Source organism: Rosa rugosa, chromosome 3, assembly GCF_958449725.1.
Source record: "Rosa rugosa chromosome 3, drRosRugo1.1, whole genome shotgun sequence".
In the NCBI taxonomy this organism is placed as follows: domain Eukaryota; kingdom Viridiplantae; phylum Streptophyta; class Magnoliopsida; order Rosales; family Rosaceae; genus Rosa; species Rosa rugosa.
Genome location: NC_084822.1, coordinates 16,348,537 through 16,368,788, shown reverse-complemented (window position 1 = coordinate 16,368,788; position 20,252 = coordinate 16,348,537). Strand labels below are relative to the sequence as shown.

General features: G+C 37.8%; 1 protein-coding gene and 1 long non-coding RNA gene across 2 annotated transcripts; both read left to right on the top strand.

Annotated features, from left to right (window-relative positions):
• The first annotated feature begins 13,096 nt into the window (after positions 1-13,096).
• On the top strand, positions 13,097-14,700 carry LOC133735451 (uncharacterized). The gene is made up of 3 exons (XR_009859035.1): positions 13,097-13,600; positions 13,694-13,809; positions 14,662-14,700. It is a non-coding gene; the product is annotated as an uncharacterized LOC133735451 (long non-coding RNA).
• Positions 14,701-16,847: 2,147 nt separating this feature from the next.
• Positions 16,848-18,124, top strand: LOC133736316 (uncharacterized). The gene is made up of 4 exons (XM_062163771.1): positions 16,848-16,993; positions 17,302-17,394; positions 17,572-17,655; positions 17,845-18,124. The coding sequence occupies exons 1-4, from the start codon at positions 16,880-16,882 to the stop codon at positions 17,938-17,940; spliced, it is 387 nt and encodes a 128-aa protein (XP_062019755.1). The 5' UTR covers positions 16,848-16,879; the 3' UTR covers positions 17,941-18,124.
• Positions 18,125-20,252: the final 2,128 nt, after the last annotated feature.

The following is a 20,252-nucleotide window of genomic DNA, read 5'->3' as shown; positions in this document are numbered from 1 at the left end:
ATTTTTTTCTCTAGATGTATTGCTTTACATCTTTATATTGCAATTTCGAACCATGTAAATATGTGTAGTAAATAAATTTGAATAAATTCAGTGCTTCAGAATAAAATTCAAAATTTATTAATAAGCCAACGATAATCAAATCAAGGTCTTTGTTCATAAATCTAATTCATCAAACCATTATTGAAATAAACTTTAAGACCAAGTAATAGTCTAATTAAAAATGAGGCATTATGCCTTCATATCTGTCTTTGGAAAATAAATAGATAAAGCAGGTCAATCAAAATCTAGTGCATCCATTGACTGAGCAAGGAATGCCATTGAGGTCTGCAATTGTGAGGTTGACATCTGGGTCATGGCCTCCTTCTTCCATATAGTGAGTTTCTTGTTCTTTAGACTCCCTATATCTCTTGTAAGTGGCTGCAACTATGTTGCTTGCTTGGCAGTTCTTGTACCAATGCCCAATGAATCCACACTTATAGCATGGTTCATTGTCAACTCTTTCCTTTTGCATCTTGTTTCCAAGATCCCCATGTCCCTTTCCACGTGGTGCATTGTTGCCACGTGGGTAAGGATCAGTACGTCTAAACCCCTTTGCATTGGAGTTCTTACCACCTTTCATTTTTCCATAATTAGCCTCGGGAATGTTCTTTGTCCCAGTGGGCCTGGCATTGTTTTTCAAGAGAACCTCTTTATGTCTCTCAGCCACTTGCAGTAGGCTGATCAGCTTATTGAAGGTTGTGATTCTTTTGTTGTCATACTCCAGCCTATACTGGTCCGCTAGTATAAGCGCTGAAGTAGGAAAGGTGGAAAGAGTCTTGTAGATCATATCATCTTCTGTGATTTCCCTTCCACAGAAATTGAGACGTGCCTGTAGGCGCAACATGTCCTTGTTGAAGTCATTGACCCTTTTATAGTCAAGCAAGCGGATTCCATTCCACTGAACAACCAGTTCTGGGAGCAAAGTGTCATGAATGTTCCCAAAACGTCCCTTAAGGGCATCCCACAGTTCTTTGGGTGTCTTCAACTGAAGGTACTCCCAGCGTAGGCTAGGATCAATATGTCGCCTAAGAAACATTAAGGCATCTGCTTTCACCTTGTTAGATAGTTCATCATCTTTGGGGTCGGTAATGGTGGCAGTGTAGTCTTTTGCCACAAAGGCAGTTTCCATATCGGAAACCCAACGATGGTACTCAAGTCCTTCTGAGTCCAAGATGTCAAACTCAGGTCGAGTTGGATCAGCCATCTACATAAAACAAGAGAGAAGATATAAATTACGCAGTCATAAAGACATCCACGTAAATTATTTTCCAAACATGTGAATTAGATTTCAAGACCAAGATTCGTAATGGTCACATTTTTTTTCGATGCTATGTGAAAATACTTTATCACAATAAGTGTGTGTGTATAATGCGCATGAATTTTCATTATCATGGCAAAACACAATTTTTGTATATTGCATTCTAAAAATAGCCATAGCATATTTAATAATAAATCATAGCAAATAAAGGCATGCATAGGAAAATTATATAAGCGTAAATAAAATAAAACATGCTAAAAATTGCATAAATCACAAAATATATATGCCATGCTAAAAAAAAAATATAAGCAATAACATAATGAAAATGCAGGTGTGCGCATAATTATAAAGCGTAAATGAAATTCACAGAACATGCTTGAAATTTTACTAAACAGTAAAAATATATAAATCATGCTTAAAGATAATCATATAAAACATAAATGACAAAGCATGCTTAAAATGATTAATATAATCTAACTAAACATGCTCGAAAAATTTATAATAAAAGCATAAACAATAAAATATATAGCATGCTCAAGAAAATAAATAATGAGAATCTACCATAGTATGAAATTAAATAAATTAAAGAGAACATACTTGGTTTCGAAAAAATAAAACAATCCTAGCGCACGCGCGTGTTGATGCAGGCGTGCGTAGCGATGTTTTTGGGCTTATGAAACTAGGCCGCTTCCTATCCCTTTTCAGCAGTGGGCTTTGATTTTTTTTTTTTCGGGGCCTGGTCTTTTCTTTGGGCCTTCTCTTTTTTCTTTTCTTTTCTTTTTCTGTTTTTTTATTTTTTTTCGTTTCTGGGCCTGCAGGGCCTGCTTTTTTTTTTTTTTTTTTTTTTATTTGGGCCGGGTGTATACTTTGGCCCTTCTCTTTTTTTTCGGGCTGGGATTCCCTTTTTTTTCTTTCGACCGGACCTTTTCTTTGGGCCGGGTCAGTCCTCTTTTCTGGGCTGGGTCAACCCGCCCTTTTTTCTCTTTTTTTTTTTTCTTTTTTTTTTCTTCCTCTCTTTTTCTCTCTTCCTCTTCCGCCTCCTCTTCTTTCTTCTGGTTTTCTGGTGTGGAGGCAGCGATGCGCTGGGCAAGAGGCCGGTGAAGGCTGGCGGCAGGGCTCGACCCCGGTCTGTTGCAAGGGCGCGGGGCGCGGGGGCTGGGTTGTAACGTCGGTGCAGGTGGATTAGGCTGCTGCTGCAAGGGTGCTGGGTTGCTGCTGTAGGCGGTTGAGCAGACGCTGATGGGGAGGGCTGCGCAGGTGGTTGAGCAGTCGCTGATGGGGAGGGCTGCGCAGGTGCGCGGTGGGTGGGGCTCCGATGTGGGCTGTGATGGCGCGGTGGTGGATCAAGGTGGGGGCGCCGAGACGCAGGTCGGCAGGGATGCGAGGCTGGCCGCGCCGCTGCTGGGATCTCACACACGGGCCCGTCGTTGCAGGTGGCTTGGGCTACGCAGGCGGGTTGTGAGGTCGGGTTGCAGATCGGGGCGGCGCTGGAGGCCCGTGTACTGGGCTAGGCACTGTGGTGCTTGGCCTGAGAGACAGAGATGAGGCCGGTCTAGGGAATTTTTTTTTTTTTAGTTGGTGGCGGCAGGAAAAAGGAAGAAAAAGATTTTTTTTTCTTCTAGGGTTTTGGTTTTTTTTCGATAGAAAGAAAACTAGAAAATTAAGATTTTTTTCTATTGGCTATTTGCTCTGAGCGTGCTGATAACGTGTTAAAGTGAAATGACAATTGGAATTGGTCTACTCATTTCATTTTATAGTCCCTTTATATAGGGATAGAATTACAACGGAAATATCGATTACATTAATGATACTAAATGTTGATTGATCCGTAATTGTGCTGATTGATGGTAATCATTGATTCCTTGATTCCCTCTCCGTCAGTTGCTTTGATGAAGGCACACAATATGTTTTTCCTTTAACAACATCCACACTACACACACATATATATAGGGCCTTCTACTAAGAGATCTATTTTTTTTTTTTTGTCATTTTAAGGATCCCTTATGGGACCCACTTTTCGATCACATATTAGCATCTCGACTGTTCAGTTTTTAGGTTCCAATGTGTAAATTACATTTGTAAATTTTCAGCCAAATTGATGAAAGTTAAGGTATCGAACTAGATTAAATCAATGAACGACCATCAATTTAGTTGAAAATTTGCAGAATTGATTTACTCATAGAGACCATAAAACTGAACAATAGAGAAAGCGATATGTGACCAAGAAGTTGGTCTAATAAGTGATCCCTTAAAATGACCTAAAAATTAAATCCTTCACTAGATTGACCTTATATATATATATATATATATATATATATATATAGATCCTATCCAGAGTGAGACCTCACTCTGAAATTAACGTGTGAGGTTGGAGTTTATGGTCACTTTCGGTCTCATATCCACATCTCGACCGTTCAGTTTTTAGGTACTAATGTATAGATCATCTCTGCAAAGTTTCAGCCAAATTGATGATCTTTAAGGTATGTAACTCACTTAAACCAATGGATGAACTGAATCTATCCACCCTAAACCGTACTAGCTATAAGGCAGTTATCAATGCCTTAACGACCATCAATTTGACTAAAATTTTGCAGAGATGATCTATACATTAGAATCTAAAAACTGAACGGTCGAGATGTGGATATGAGACCAAAAAGTGACCGTAAACCCTAACCTCGCTCTGGATAGGATTTGTGTGTGTATATATATATATATATATAAAATATTTATCCAGAGCGAGGCCTCGCTCTGAAATTAAAGTGCGAGGTTAGAGTGTAGGGTTACTTTTCGGTCTCATATCCACATCTCGACTGTTAAGTTTTTAAGTACTAATGTCATTGATCTTGCGTCCACTTTGTATACATGACATCTTCATATGTCAAGGAATAACGTATGTGACCACTATGATTTGACGCTGTCTCTTTAGAACACCTCGTGTTTCGTTAAGGTGTAGAAATTGAAAAAAACAAGTCAACAAACACACTTTATTCAATAATAACCTTTATTATCATCATGATAATGAATAGCTAAATGGTTTCCGATTGAGTTGAAATTTTTCATGGATGATTAGAGTGGTGTCCTAAAAGTTGAACGGTTTGGATTATCAAAATCTGATTGCATAAGGGGTCACATACTAGACGCTACATACTGTGTAATTTAATTTTGATAATCTAAACCGTTCAAGATTTAGCTCTTCAAACATAGATTATATATGCAAAACATTTAGATCTTTACACATAGATTGTATTTTCAAAAATTTTCTAAACCAAAAATCATTTAGTTAGCCATTATGATGACATAAGCCTTAAAACCTAACCCTTAATCCCTAATCCCTAAACCTTAAATATTTATGAGGAAGGCGGGGTTTAAAAAATGAAAATAAAAGGCGGGAGTGCGGAAAAGTTGGACTGCATGAGTGAATGAGTGATGAAAAAGCTTCATGATGGAGATCGAGGTGGGAGATCTCAATCAACGAAAGCTGCAAAGTTCAATTTTGTGGAAAATTTCTTCATCTGCAGATTACGAAGCTTATATTGAAGAATCTTGGATGGATTCCGATTCCTTCAAATTTTCGTTGGATTTGCTCTATCACTGGAGAACCGATCTGGTATTGACAGTTTGGTTTCACTTTAGTCCTTCCCTTCAGGTATATCTCTCACTTCAACTTTTTATTAGGTTCTCTATACAGTACACCAACGAATTCAATGTTACGGACTAGACCATTTTCTTTAGGCAAGGATAAAGATATGCATTGATTCAATGAGTTGCAGTATTGCCTACAACATTTACCAAACATGGTTTCGATCGATGTTACCAAATCTTGCCTCTATTCAATTAGCCAGGTACGTCCCTTTCTGGTTGATCTTTCAATTCAATTCAGTTATGTTTTTGTTCTGTATTTCAATAGGTAACAAGTTCTTTGACCCTATTTCTGATGACCTCGAATACGTCAGCCAAATCAAAAAGGTAATCACGATTAAATCTGCTTGAAGGTGTGGAAGACGGCCGGGCAACTAGCTCGACCTCGGAGATTCATGAAGTTGAGCCGGCAGTGAGATGCTTGATATGTTTAATGTTATATTACTTGCATGCCTTTTTCGCTTTTTCATTTGTACTTCTTACGTGCAGAGGATTTAAGATGTTCTATAAACTTAGGAATACATAATAGTTTTTGCTCGGAATATGTAATGTCATCGGGGAATTTATTTGGTGGGTTTTTGTATAGATAACTTGTATTGAGCTCTTCTCTGTTTATTCCTCTGCAGTTCATGGTTTCAAGTCACTCACTACATCAAGAATTAATGGTTTCTAGATTTACAAGACCTGTGAGTGACATGGTCAATCGCCTCTGGTAGGCATATGCAATTCTTTCTTAATTGTTTATGATTTAAATGTACCTGGACTTTGTGAATGAGCTAAATTAATGGCGCTTTTATTCATAGATTAATGGGTTTTCTAACTTTCTTATTCAATTGGCTCTGTTACTCACTCCTATTGTTGATAGGTATTGGAAGTTGGAACTTCATAAGAAGAACCAAAACATGATTTTCAATTAATGAGGTATAAAATACAATATCCTTCAGCAATTCCCTTGTTGATTTTCTCAATCTCGATTGACTTTGTAATGCTTTGTGGTATGAATGTTAAGCTCACCTTTGGGATTGGGGACACAACAGAAGTTGAGCGCAAGGAACTCCTTGGCATCGAAGACCCTGATGCTCCCACCAGGGAAGAGTTGGCTGCTGTTCTTGAAGAAGTAAGTCCCTTCTTTTAAGTTCCTATGCATATTGCTCACTGTAAGTGAATTTCGAATGCCATGATTCATGAAATTACCATCTTGGATTACAATACTGACATTACATGTCAGTATTGTTGTTTATTCAAACAAAAATTCCATGAATGCAATGAACCTAGCAAAGATCAAATGGTGGTTGGAATCTTAAATTATATTAATTAAAGACTTGAAGGAAAGAAGAGTTTACTGTAGAATTCCCAAGTTTTTAAAATGAAACAATAGAGGAGCATGTGTTACAAAAGCATACAATTTGCAACTAATTAATTTCAAACTATAGATTCAATCTCTGTGATCAGAACATGCCATTATTTCACCTTGGAATTTTGAACATGTATGCAAAGACAGAAAAGTGAACAAATTGAGAACATCAAGTTAGCATCAAATAAATTGGATTCATTGTCTACAAGTACATTACATTACGGTTTTAAAAGAAAGAACATACATGATGTTTATTTCAATTTCGTAGGTGAGATCGAAATTATAGATTGAAATTGTTCTGGATTGTTATATTTAATATGATTCCCATGGTACTTGTATGAACAATGTTGCATGCAAGCTATCCAGTATTATACTCTTTGTTTCAATATCAAATCACGTTCTACGGTTTTAGTGTTTTATGGTTGCATACCAGTGGATGAGGCGTGTCATGGCATTTTATCTACTGAAACAACCTTCTGTGCCTCTGGGTTCTCAATAACTAATCACTTGTGCCTCTGGGTGGTCTTTATTTATTCGTGCTCTTCTTTACTTTTTGCTTTCTTGTTCTTTGTACAACTTAGTCTCTTTAATTGATAGTTGCATTTGTTTCACTGAGAAAAATTTCTCAAATCTGCTATAAGCACTTTAGAGTGAGATGTTTCTGCCAAGCATTTGGGTCATATGTAAAGTTTATACGAGCAGTATGTGTAGCTAAACTTTAGTTCTCAATCTTCACATCTTAATTGCACGCTCTGATCTGTAAGTGGGCTCCTGTTCCCATGCTTTGCAGGTGCTAAACTCTCTACAAATCCTCTGAAAGAGAACTTCCATTTCCATTGACTAGTTCCAAGTGCTAGAGTAGAAGAGATTCCAAGATTTGGGGAAGAGATCAGGAGTATGCAAAAAAAAATTGAGGATCCCTAAACTCTTTTGAATTAGTATATAATATTGATCTAACTACTTTGAATTAGTACTTATTGTAAGAGAGTACTTGTTATTATTTTAATTTTAAGGGTTTTTTACTTCAACAGTGTCTGAACTCTTTGAGGACTTTTAAAATAATACCTGAACTCTCAAAGTGATCAAAGTGATACCTGGACTCTAATTTTCTTGTCAACGGAATACCTACTTCAGATTTCCGTTACGGAACTGTTAATTTTATCACGTGAGGCGCACGTGTGGCCCTAAAACAAAGCAAAATGGCTTATTTGCCCTCAATTTGTTTTGTGAGGTCTGACCAAGACTTTTTCCCTCCATAAACATATATAGTTGACCCCTCTCTAATCGTTTCCCTCCAAAAATCATTGACCAAGTTGGGCATGACTTGATTCACATAATCTGGGTACCAAATAACATCAACAAATAAAATAGTACTCTCTCGAAGGCAAATCTGGTACTATAACTCAATCGAAATGAAAAAGAAAAATCGAAAACAATAAAGAATGCTTGTAACATAATAGATAGTCATTGCTCTAGAACTGCACAAATGGTTCAACCAAAAAGGGCATAGCAAGTTCCAAAGTTTGACAAAATGGTTGAGAAACCAACAACAATGTCATTGTTTGATCATAGCATCATATCCTTACATACAACCTAAACAAAAACAACCCCAAAAACAATGCTTTTTCTTCACAACTTGCCTCAAAATCCTGCCCATTCAGATTTAGTTTGGCCTTGCTGCCTTTCCTTTTTTGCTGCAGGATTTTGGCTGCTTTGTGTTGGAGGATCATGCCTAGTTTGAGAACTAGAAGGCCCTGCATTGGCACCTTGACTGCCCTCCATGGTTTTCATCTTCTTCCAACCCTTCCTAGACTTGATGATATTATCATTCAAGCTGGGCCTCCCTTTTGAAGCTAGAACTTTTGCTGCCTACACAACCATTCCAGATTCAACACAACGAACAAGTCAACACAACAATATCCATATTCAACACAACAAACAATTTAACACATTCAACATAGCCATAACAAGTATAAGCAGAGCAGCAAGCACATGGTTAAAACCAATCCTTGAAGGTCACAAACATGTTGCAATGAGTCAACAACTTGAGTCACTAAGACAAGTGTTGAACATAAATTCACAAACCTGCTGCCTTGACCTCTTCTTATTTTCCTTGGCTGCATTAGAACTGCTTTCTCCCTAAAATGAGAAAAGAGTCTATTAACATTAACTCCATGATGTGTAATCAGTCTAAACAATTAAAATAAGTGGAATTACTTACTGCTTGTTGTGCTGCTGCTTTCTTTGCCTTTGTGATTGGGCAGCCCAATCTATTATGCCCTTTTTTGAAGCATACTTGGCATGTCATCTTGGAGTAGGTTCTTGGGATTTTGATTGTGTTAGGGGCTGGTGGAGTTGTTGACTTGATGCATAAACTCTTGCAAGCGTACGAATCGTGTCAAGTAAAGGAAGTATTTGGACCTTAGTTTATCGTACCTCGGGGATTAGGTGTTGGACCTAACCAAGATAATTGGCGGTAGGATACTAAAAGCACACAAGAAAAATAAAAAGTAAAATAAAAACTATAAACAATCAAGGCACCAAACCTTGGCAATGCTCGGCTTAGCTCACACCAAGCCTAGTCCAAGCCACTAACTTGTAGCCTCAAGATGGGTTTACACAAATGAGTCGATGGATTTAATATTTGAGAGCTGATTTGAACTTAACAAAAAGTAATAAAATGCAAAGTGATTAATAAAAATGCAAGGAAATTAAACTAGAAAATTGTGAACAATATAATGAGAATGTCGGGTGCTAGGGAGGTTCCTTCACCCAAATCTCATGTGTCGGAAGCTAATCTAATGTAGATGCAAATTTCCTACTTTGGCGGTAGTCGTATCCAAGGCGGTTCAAGGCTCAAGGACCGAAATTCCCTTTCATGGTATTCCTACTCCAGTTCAAGGGTCGTAGGAACTCGCTTGGCATGAATTAGAGCCGATCTCTAATTCACATCAAGAGGCCTAAAGATCGAGGAATTAGACTACTAAGCGACCCGCCCGCGCATTCACGCAACGGGTGTAAATCACCATGCTTATAACCCCTCGAATACGAAATTGAAGGTTTCTAGCTTAGGAATTAGAGGGGGTCAAGCCTCTAACTCCATCCTAGACATGCTCAAAATACACACTCTAGAGTTGACTAGGCTCCTAGACATGCATTTTAACCCAACAAAAATAGATATAAGCATCCATCATATGAAAATTGCATCATTACATTAAAATAAGCATGTTTTACACAAGATTTGGACTAGGGCACACAACCGTAGCCCCCAACAACAAAACTACTCACTACACATCATTAAACAAACATCAATATACATAATTTAAAGAGGAACAAAGTGAAGAGAAGTAGGAGTAACAAGAACAAGCCACAAATTGCTATAAAGCAATTATGGCTAGCCTTGATTTATGACTCTCCACTTTTACCCAAATTTAATGGTGATGAAGTTCTTGATGCTTGGGCTTTCTCTTTGAAATTTGTGGAATTGATGAGAAGATGGAATCTTAGTGAGGTGAATTTTGATGAGGTGGATCTTGGTGAGGTGAAGAAAAGATGAGAAGGAGGAATTTTGGTGAGGTGGTGTAGATCTTAGTGAGGAGGGGTATGGATCTTGGTGAGGAGTAGAAATGGAGAAGGATGTGTGGTGTGGTGGTGCGGCTGATGAAGGAAAATGGGAATTGGAATGAATTCTGGGCGTGAGAGAGGAAGAAGAAAGGAAATGGGGCTTGATGCGGTGCTGTTGGAGAGGAGAGAAATTGAAGAAAATGGATCAGTTGGTCAAGGATATATGGTGTGCCGCGGAATTGTGTATGTATATATATATATATGCTCTCGGCTATCACGAAGGAAGAAAGAAGAATAGGGTGTGTGGACTTATGGACTGCCACGTGTCAAAACCAGACTGATTGAATAATGTAGGAGAATTTGATCACGTGCTGTGTTGGCTGCAACCTTAATTAACCAATTGGTTAATTAGTTAATTAACATTGTGTTGCTGCGTTGTTCCTCCATATATTTATTATATCTAATTCTCTTCTTTTCTTCCATTTTCTTCTCTTCTTCTTCTGCTTTCCCCCGAGCTCAAACCAATGACTTTTCGTCCTTATGTCGATAATTTCAATTAGCTCCAATTTCGTCTCATTTTCTCACGATTTCCATAACTCCGCTTATTTTCTACAAAATAAATAAAAATGGATTAATTACATAATAATTGACATGGGGATTTGCTTAATTCTCGTGTTTTAGATACAATTACATGCATAGAAATGCGTGTAATCACATGTTCTCACCTGGCTCCTTAGTTCTCTATTTTTGGTCTGCCAGCTTGCTTCTTGTAAGGGGGAGGTGCTATTGGATAATCCACTTGTTCCCAGTCATCCTCACTAGTAATGAGATGAATAATCGGATTGTATGACTCCATGTAGGTAGAAGGCAATAGGTAATCATCACAAAAGAGAGTAGGATCTGCTTTTTTGGTTCTAATAGCACAAATAGCATGCACACAAGGAATACCACTCAATTGCCACCTCCTACATGTACATGTTGCATCCTCAAGTCCACTGCATGCTTGCTGCCATGATCTCCCCCTCCAGTAATTTGGAACTCAAACTTCCCCGAATGATAGGCTCTGTAACAGCTAGTCCTCTCAGCCACTTTGTTAATAATCTTCTTAATCTTGGACCAACCATATCCTTCCATCTCTGTGCTGCCACTCTTCTATTTGCCTAGTAAAATACCATCAATTCACTATATTTTAACTACTTTGGAATTTATATCATTTTTCAAATGATACAAACAATTTAAGTGCATTTAAAAATTAAACAAAACAAGCAAAGAATATTCCATAGTGTATTCTGGATTTATGGTTTTGCGTGAGCGGTGTCTTTCTGGTATGTCACCATAATTCTAAAGCAAATGGTACTGCCAATGATGCACTCTTTGCTTATTGGTGCTTATTAGAATACATAGATTATGTAAAGACTCACGTTATTATTTTGGGACGTTCTGAGAGGCGTATTGTGATGCAGGGTTTGGTTTAGTTATCTTAATTTAAATTTTTTTTCACCCCCTGTATGATTCCCACTAAATTCGAGTAATATGATTGGCTCGGACCACCACATGGTAATGCCACGTAGTACTCCACGACCACATAATCATTCCCCCAGTTAAGAGTCTGGTGCAGTTGCTAAAATGGATAAAATGCTAAACGTGCTTTCCAAAATAGGTAATGAGCCAAGATAGAGAGTCTGCTAAAGATGCCTTTAGGAAGCTGATGGAGTTACTAAAAACTAAACATACTCTCCCAAAGAGATGGGTTATCCATCCTTCATGGCGATTCACAGTGGTGGGACGTTGAGGCCACGACGGGGACTCCTCAAAGATGATGATTCCATGCTGGCTTTGCTGTGTTTGGATGCGCGGGCTTGGAGTAGTTCAAACTAGCAAGGATCTGGTTGTCATGGGATTGGCGTCGCATTGTTCCGGCGATGGACAACAATCCAGTGGCTGGGTCTTCTCCGGCGAAGCTTGGTGGCTGAGAGATCGAGTCTTTCCTGGCGGGGAGGCGACCTTTTCTACTTGCAGAGTGATCTGGTGAGGGGATCTCGAAGTCTATCCCTCGAACTATCTTCCTGGGTTATTTCCTTTCAAGATACGACGGCGGGGAGATGGATCAGATCGGTGGTGCGTTGGTTTTGCTCAGTGGGGCGGTTGTTCGACGCAGGGAAGGTCGGCCCGTGGGATGTCCATAGACTTTCCAATCGAGCTGGTGTTAGGGAGCCCAATTGCTTGGGTGTCCAAAGCTTTCTCACTTGGGCCTGGGCTATTATCATGTATGTTCTTTTAGAATTACTTCTGGATTAGGGCCAGATTTGGATCCGATTTGGGACAGGGATAGCACCAAAATTCAAATCTTGGATCCGAGACAGATGTTCATTTTGTGCTGGTATTGGTTCTAGTTCTTAGGAGTTTGTCTGCTAACATTCGAGTTTTTGACACTCTCGATTACTTTCGAACTCTTGGTGAGCGAATCACCTCTCCTAGGTTATCATATCGCTGGTTACAGTTACAGTTATGGTTACTATTACAATTTACACTACTCTCACTATGCCAAAAACTGCATCAGACGACAGACAGAAACTGTTGTCTGATTTGGAGTGCCACCATTGTAGAGCGAGCCGTTGTCTGTTGAAAATTCAGACAACGGTGGAACACACTTGTCTGATAAACAAACAGGCAACGGGTATGTGGTATAACTGTTGTGTGATGGCTCGACAGATGGGTCGGCAGATGCCATGCGCAGCTGCGCAGCAGTTGAAGCGCTTCCTTCAGACAACAGTGCTTGGTTTCAAGTTGTTGTATGTTAAGCATATCAGACAACATATTTTTATTTTTTGTGTTGTCTGATTGATCCTCAAACTTCAGTGCTTGGACTATATCTGTTGTATAATCAACATTTGGGACAACGGAGTTCAATTGCAACTGTTGTCTGATTTAGTTTTTGGACAACAGAGTTCAATTACTTCTGTTGTATGATTAATCACTACTAGAAATCTGTTCATAGACATCGCATGTTTTAAATCAGTCAGACTTGCACACGATGTAAAAACGTAATCTAACATCGTTTTACGAAAATACCGATTTAAATGTATATCATTAACATCGGGTCTTAAAATGACCGGTGTTAAAAGTTTTGTTTGAAAATTTGCGGGAACCTATTTTTGCAAAAAGCTCTAAGTGTTTAAGTGAATTGAAGGAAGCGGGTTCTAAAACTCAAAATTCTCACACTCAGAAAAAAAAACGCCCAACCCCAAAACTGAAACAGAAACAGAAACCCTAACTCGAGCTCTATCTCGACTCTCGACCTCCTTTCTGAACCAAACTCGAGCTCCTCCCAAACTCGAGCTCCTCCTCCTCAGTCGCCGCCATTGTTACCCTCATCGCCTCCTTCATCTATCTCCTCGGCTTCATCTAGTCCTTCATCTCACGCGCCTCCCACTACGACGACGAGGTGCTCATCAACTGCCGCTGCTGCCCTCCCCCAGCCAAACCCAAATTCGTCCACACCGACCCCTCATTGTGCTTCGAGGAGGACGAGGACATCATCCAAGCCGTTCTAAATGGCGGCGTTCCTTCTTAGTCTCTCGAATCGAAGCTCGGCGACTGCAATATCATAGCGGTGATTCGGTGCGAGTGGCTTCAGAGAACGACTGGGAGGTCACTGTAGGGTTTACCTCTCGAAGGTTTCGATTACGACTCCATTCTTGGACAGTGCTGCGAGTCGCCGGTCGGAGACGAAGTAATCTTTATAGGTATGATTGTTTTTATGGGCTATTGTTTTCATTTGGGAGAAATTATTGTACGGATTTGTGGGCTATTGTTGAAGTATGATTGTTTTTGTTTAGAGTTTAAGAAGCTCGAGTTTGTGGGTGGGTTGAAGAACTGTGAATTTTTGGAGAAAGTCAAGTCCAGCTTGGGTATGTGCTCTCGCTTGCTTCCAATCTTTGTACCAATTGAAATTGTGAGCTATGCAATTTTGGTTTTAATTGCTTTATTCTATGATTTGTATGGTCACCTTGAGTTTGAACTGTTGATTTTGTTATGCTTTAGAGATTGAGTGGTCTGGAGTTGACTGGAGAGGAAAAGAGTTTGGAGTTAATTGCTCCAAAAGTTCAGAACTTAGGGTATATGTTCTTTGGTTTACTAAGAGTCCAAGTAGTTTAGATTGAAAGGATTTGGTTTTGCCACTCTGGGTAGTAATGGGTTCCTAGTATTTGATCGAAAATCTTGTTAGGTCCAACAAGTTTGTGCTGAGTTTGTTCTGATGACCAGTTTGTTTTGTGTTTTATGACTATCTAATGTTGGTTCTTATTGCAATATGCCTCGTGCAGTTCTCAATTTGCACTCAATTTATACATTCTTTTCCATGAGTTGGTGGGTCGACCGGCTTCCTTGTTGTACGGAGAGGAAAAAGTAAGAACTTTGTCCCTGCCTTTTGAACTGTTTTCTTCTCATGTTTGTTGAGATTTTGTTTTATCGTATTGATTTTTATGCAATTGTTCTGAGCCAAACTGTTGTTGATTACAGGTGAGGGTATTTTATGCTGTTAGGATCTTTCTTGGTCTCATCTCTGTTATTACTGAAACCATTCTGGTTTATGCTCTGTCAAGAAAGTATGGAAAATGTCTTGCCTCGTATACTTGCCATGCTATGCTTAACCAGCGGTTGTTTCTTTGCTAGTACAAGTACGTGGCTCTTTTTCTTCTTGCCCAGCTTTTTGTTTTTGTTTTTGTTTTTGTTTTTTCCGAGTGTTATTTCACTTGCTTGTCTTGAGGTAGTTGTTCAATGAAATAATGATTCTTTCTATTGCCAGGTTTCTTGCCAATTTCGTTCTCTATGTATGCTGTGACTGGTAAGTGAACTCTGCTCATAACTAGTTACAGTTTCTTATCGAACCCTTGTTAAAGGAACAAAGATTAAATCCAGAAACCTTTTTTTTTTTTTTTTGGGTACTTACAAGTTACAATTGGGTAATGGGTTCTGAAATCTTTTTGTGATAATAGGTTTCTGGTCTCAATTTAGTCCTTCTTTTTAATTTCTTTACTCTTCATTAAAGTATACAGAATATTGATGTTAGTCATGTTACTCATAATTAGTAAAAGATGCAGATCTACAAATTCACAGAAGTACTTTTAGTGTAAATACTTAAGTTCTGGATGCTCAAGAGGTGGGATACCTACATTACTACTTCATATTAGGTCACAAGATTGTTCAGCTGCAGTCAATTAAAATGTAGTTGCATTTAGCTCGGTCAAGTTTATTGAGTTGTCAAAACACGGTAGATGCTTCGTAAGTAGTAGCTTAATTGGCTACCATATCTTATGTTAGTTATGTCTTTATTTTCAGCAGTAGCCTGAAAAGTCCCACTGTTTCATTTGTCAAACTTCTGAGAATCTCTTGATGTGTATTCTCTGTGTGGCTTTGTTGGTTGTGGGAGGTAAGAAATTTTTTCTTGAAAAATTTGTGTTCTCATTATCATCATGCAAAAACTGATCTCTCTCTCTCTCCCTCCCTCCCCCCGTGTATCTACCTTTATTGTGCTGTTCCATACTCCTGACAATTTTGGTGCAGGTATAAAGAAGGCCATGCCGCGCAATATATATATATATATATATATATATATATATATATATATATATATGACAGTGGAAAGAAACACAAGATATTCCCTTGAAGTGGAAATGCAGTGTGTGGGAAATTATGCAGAAGGCTATTATGTGATGTCCTGAACCTCAACACCTGTATAGTGATGTATAAACATCAAGAAAATACATGATCAAGTTCTTGCAGGTAAGAATAGATATGACCTTATGCATGGAGTGGCTTATAGTTGAACCAGTTGAACAAACTTATAGATCGATCAGATTAGGTGCTTTTATGGTTATCATGAACTTCAATATACTATTGGTTACATAAACTTATGGTCTTCATGACTGCTTTATGGTCATCATAAGATAACTCTTCATAACACACAGGAAAACTGAAATGGAAAACAAGAGCTCAATTTCATTTAAATTCTTTTCAAATTTGTTATTGATCATTTGAGATGCATGCATAACTGAACAATAAGTTTTTCAGCTATTCAGTATAATGAATTTCCATTGTTGTTTTATTCAGTTTATCTCCCTGATACTCTCTCTCTCTCTCTCTCTCTCTATATATATATATATATATATATATATATATATATATATATATATATATATGAAGATATATGAAGATATCAAAAACATGGAAGCAGAGGTGCAATCATTAGAAGAGCTTTCAAAGCAGCTATTCCTGGAAATATATGAGCTTCATTAAGTAAAGGTTTTCTTATATATTTGTGTGTGTGTGTGTGTGTGTATTTGGTGATATTGTTTAATTTCATACTAACCCTTTCTTTGAAAACCCTGTCTTGACCAAGACGTATCACATGAATCATGAAGATGAATTCTTTCTAGAATCTGCAATAGGGTAAGATTCTTGTTTTATACATTTGATACAAGGAAGGCAGCTGTTTGTATTTACTTTAATTTTTTGGGGCATCTGGTGCTCTGTAGGACAGAGATTGCATGGCATCCAGAATAGGTTTCTGGCACAGAAGCTCAATAAGATATCTGGGAAGGGATCAAAGAAAGCTAAGCCAATGACTAATAAAAGCTTCTTTGGCTTTTTCAGTCCACCTGAAATCCCAAAGAACCTGAAAGATATGAAAGATACTGTTGAGGTGAGGTTTTTGTAACATGGTCATCATATTTAAATTTGTTTCCTTATTTGACTCATTGACTGTGTACACACAATTTCTTATATTTCATTTTTCTCAACAGGTAATAAATCTGAAAGACGAGATGGAAAGGGATTGTTTCTTTGGGTGAGCTCATAACTTAGGTTTTACCCACAGGCAAATGCTTGAACTTTGTTATTAGCTACAGTATGATTGAGGTCTCAATATAAACAGATTCTCTGAACTTTGCTATTGCTCGACGTTTTTATTCTTGTGTAGGTTGACCATTTGAGATGAGATCATCCCACGTGCCATTTCATGGTTTATGGGGGAGGCTGGACTGGAGGAGAATACCCAAATATCTGCACAGCACTCCAATTTCCTCAAGAATCTATCAAAACATGTCAGGGAGTGTGTTGGAAGTCTAAGATTGATCCAGGTACTATTCTCCCTTACTCTGAAATTTGTATTACTATATTGGACATTGCATTATTCAGTTTGATATGTTTCCATGATTATTATTTACAATTGAGAGACACTGCTTGGATGTCTGCACTCCAAATTAGTATGTTATGTTTTTTGTTAATAGCTAGCAACTACCTTTACAGCTTTGTTTTATTTATTGATCCATATTATAGTTCTTGTGGTGTGTTTACTGTGACTTCTTGATCACTCACGCTGTTACATTACATGATCATTTTATAGAAGTTTGCATTTGAAATACCTTGATGCTTTCTCAACTTGAAGGAAAAATATGATGCATTGAAAGCAGAGTTTGACAAGGATAGAGCATCAATTCAAGCAAAATATCTTCAATCATGTCAAACTTTGTACGCACAGGTATGTCGACAATTTATACAATGTATCAATCTTTGTGGCATCTCTATACCTTTTTTCTGTTTTAAAGATAAAGTTAATTGTCACTCCACTTCACAGCGATACAATATCATAAATGATGAAGCAGATGGCGAGAGTATTGATGTGCATTTGCATTTGGTTCTCTTGGGATTTGTGCAGATTAGCTTGGTAGAAATGCCAGAGCGTAGCAAGAAAAAGTTGATGGCTTTGACCACTAATGTGATGAGAGATGATAGTGATAAGGTAAAGTGGTCATGCTTATTCTCACTTGGTATTCCGATGTGAATTATGTGTATTGAGATTCACTGCCTTTTTAGTACTTTTTAAGCTCAGTCATGTCGGTATTTCTTTTTGTTGAGTTTAGTAATACCAGAAATCACTGTCACTAGGTTTATGTTGCACTGTGAAACTGACTTTGTCATTCTCTTGCAGGGCCTTGGATTACAAGTTATGAAATATTTGGCTGCCAAATATGAAGAGCTAGGGTGTGAAGTGAAATGGATGGGCAAGCCTGATAAGGTGATCTAAGTCACATTGGTCTGGTTACCGCTGTTAACTTCACTTCATGTGAACCTTTAGCTTAATACATATTTCTCTTGCACTTGACTACCAAGATGAATTTTGAGCAAGGCTACTTTTTGCTTTGAAGCAAAGTTTGGTGTAGAAATTTTGTAGATTGTTGCTCATATGTTTCTAGGCTATCCTTTGTAGGTTTTGGGGTTTTTTTTTTTGTGACTGTTCAATCATGAATTTGGAAAGAAAATTAATGGAAAGCCCCAATTTTTGGATGATTATGAAATGCATTTCTTTTCCCAGCAGCAGCTAGATGCAAACTTAGCTCATCACGCTTGTCAAAATGAAGTGAAGTATATAAAAGCATAACAAAACAGTAATGCCAAGGAAAACGAAGTCACTTGAGAGATTAGAAATCAGTATCAAAATGAAAATCGATGTCTTATGATTATTAATGTATCGAGTCGTGTCCGCAGAACCGATGTACTCAAAACCAGTGCACATCGATTTTACAAAACAAAAGCGATGTCTACAATGAAACAACACATCGGTTCTAGAAAAAGCAAGTGATGTACATAAAACCATTGAACATCGTTTTGCTTAAATGAAAACGATGTGCTGTGTTAAATGAAACATCAGTCCTTGAAAAAAAACCGATGACGCCTAAAGATACAGACATCGTTCCTAAGAAAATAATGTGCCAAGCTACATGTAAAAATGCCCACGAACAAACAATACTCATGGCAACTGATGTCTACAAGTGTACTAGACATCGCTTCTGGAATAGAAATCGATGCAAATGTTCACGTAGGTATTGTTCGACATATACTTTATTAAGCATAAAATGTGAAAATATGAAGAATTAGACATACCTAACATACAAAAATATAATGATTATAACGATTATACATCGATTTGTTTTTTAGAATCGATGTTGGTTGTTGTCTGGGACATCGGTTGAAAATGCGCTTATACTGATGTCTATACTTTTCTCTACACCCACTAAGACATCGGTCGAAAATTAGTTTAACATCGGTCCAGAACCGATGTCTATGAACAAAATTCTAGTAGTGAATGTTTAGGACAACTGAGTTTAGTTGCTTCTGTTGTGTGAGTAGAAATTAGAATACATTGATTTGTTAAAAACTGATGTGTGATATGAATGATGGCAATCAGTTTCTGCCCCATTTTTGGCCATTCAGACAACGGGCAGTCGACATTATATATATTATGTTGTGTGATCATTTGAACATCCCATTCCTGAATTAGATTGTGCATTCATTTCGTCTATTTACCAAATGAACAGTACTCCATCAAACACGAATATTGGAAACCATCAAATGAGTAATCTAACCAATACTTTAAACTTCAAAAGCAAAAGAGGTGCATTTCCAAATAAGAAAGCCAACATTTTAAACAAGAAAAGCATTCTAGTGCATGCCCATCTACTTGGGACATCAAAAATCTGATACACATGTATGTATTGTTCCAAAACATGCCACATGGTGCATGACAATGTACCAGCAGAGAAGCACAAAAAAGATGTTTTCCTTATCAAAAATGTACCAGCAACAAGCGCGCTACTTCAAGGCTCATGTACATATGTGTTGACAACAAACTTCCCCCACTCATTTCGCACTTGATCAATATCTGCTTGGGTGTATTGGCTGCTGCCTCTCCTCTCCCACTGAAATCAGTTTATTATATCAAAAGGATTAGTGACCAAACTTTTTGGTGAATAAGGCATGGACATAATAACAAAGTTCTGAGAAATTGAGTCAAGTGACTATATTTATAGCTATATATATATGTCGATACCTTCGTAGGAAACAATGACATGTCTTTATCCTCAATGATATCTCTCATGTATCGCATGATAAAGTATCCACACTCCTTGTTGCTAGGTTGGGGAGGAATGCCCTAAACACAATCAAATGACTCAAGAAGTGAAATCGGACAAAATGAGATATTCACTACTAGAATTTTTGCCTTTAAGATCGGCCAGAAACCGATGTTAAAAAAAAAATGTACCGATGTTTTAGTGGGTGATGTTAAAGATCGGAAATCCCAGACATCGGTTTTTAGCCGATGTTAAAAATGACTCTAGACATCAGTTTCTTATAAGCTCCCGATGTATAAAATGACTCTAGACATCGTTTGATTTATAAAAAAACTGATTTTGTTTCCAACTAAGACATCGTTTTACATAAGAAACTAATTTATATGTCAGTATTAGACATATGTTCTATATATAGATAGAACTGATGTCCTGAGTCATTTATAACGTCAGTTTGTTATTTCAAATTGTTGTGTCTTCATTCTTTTTG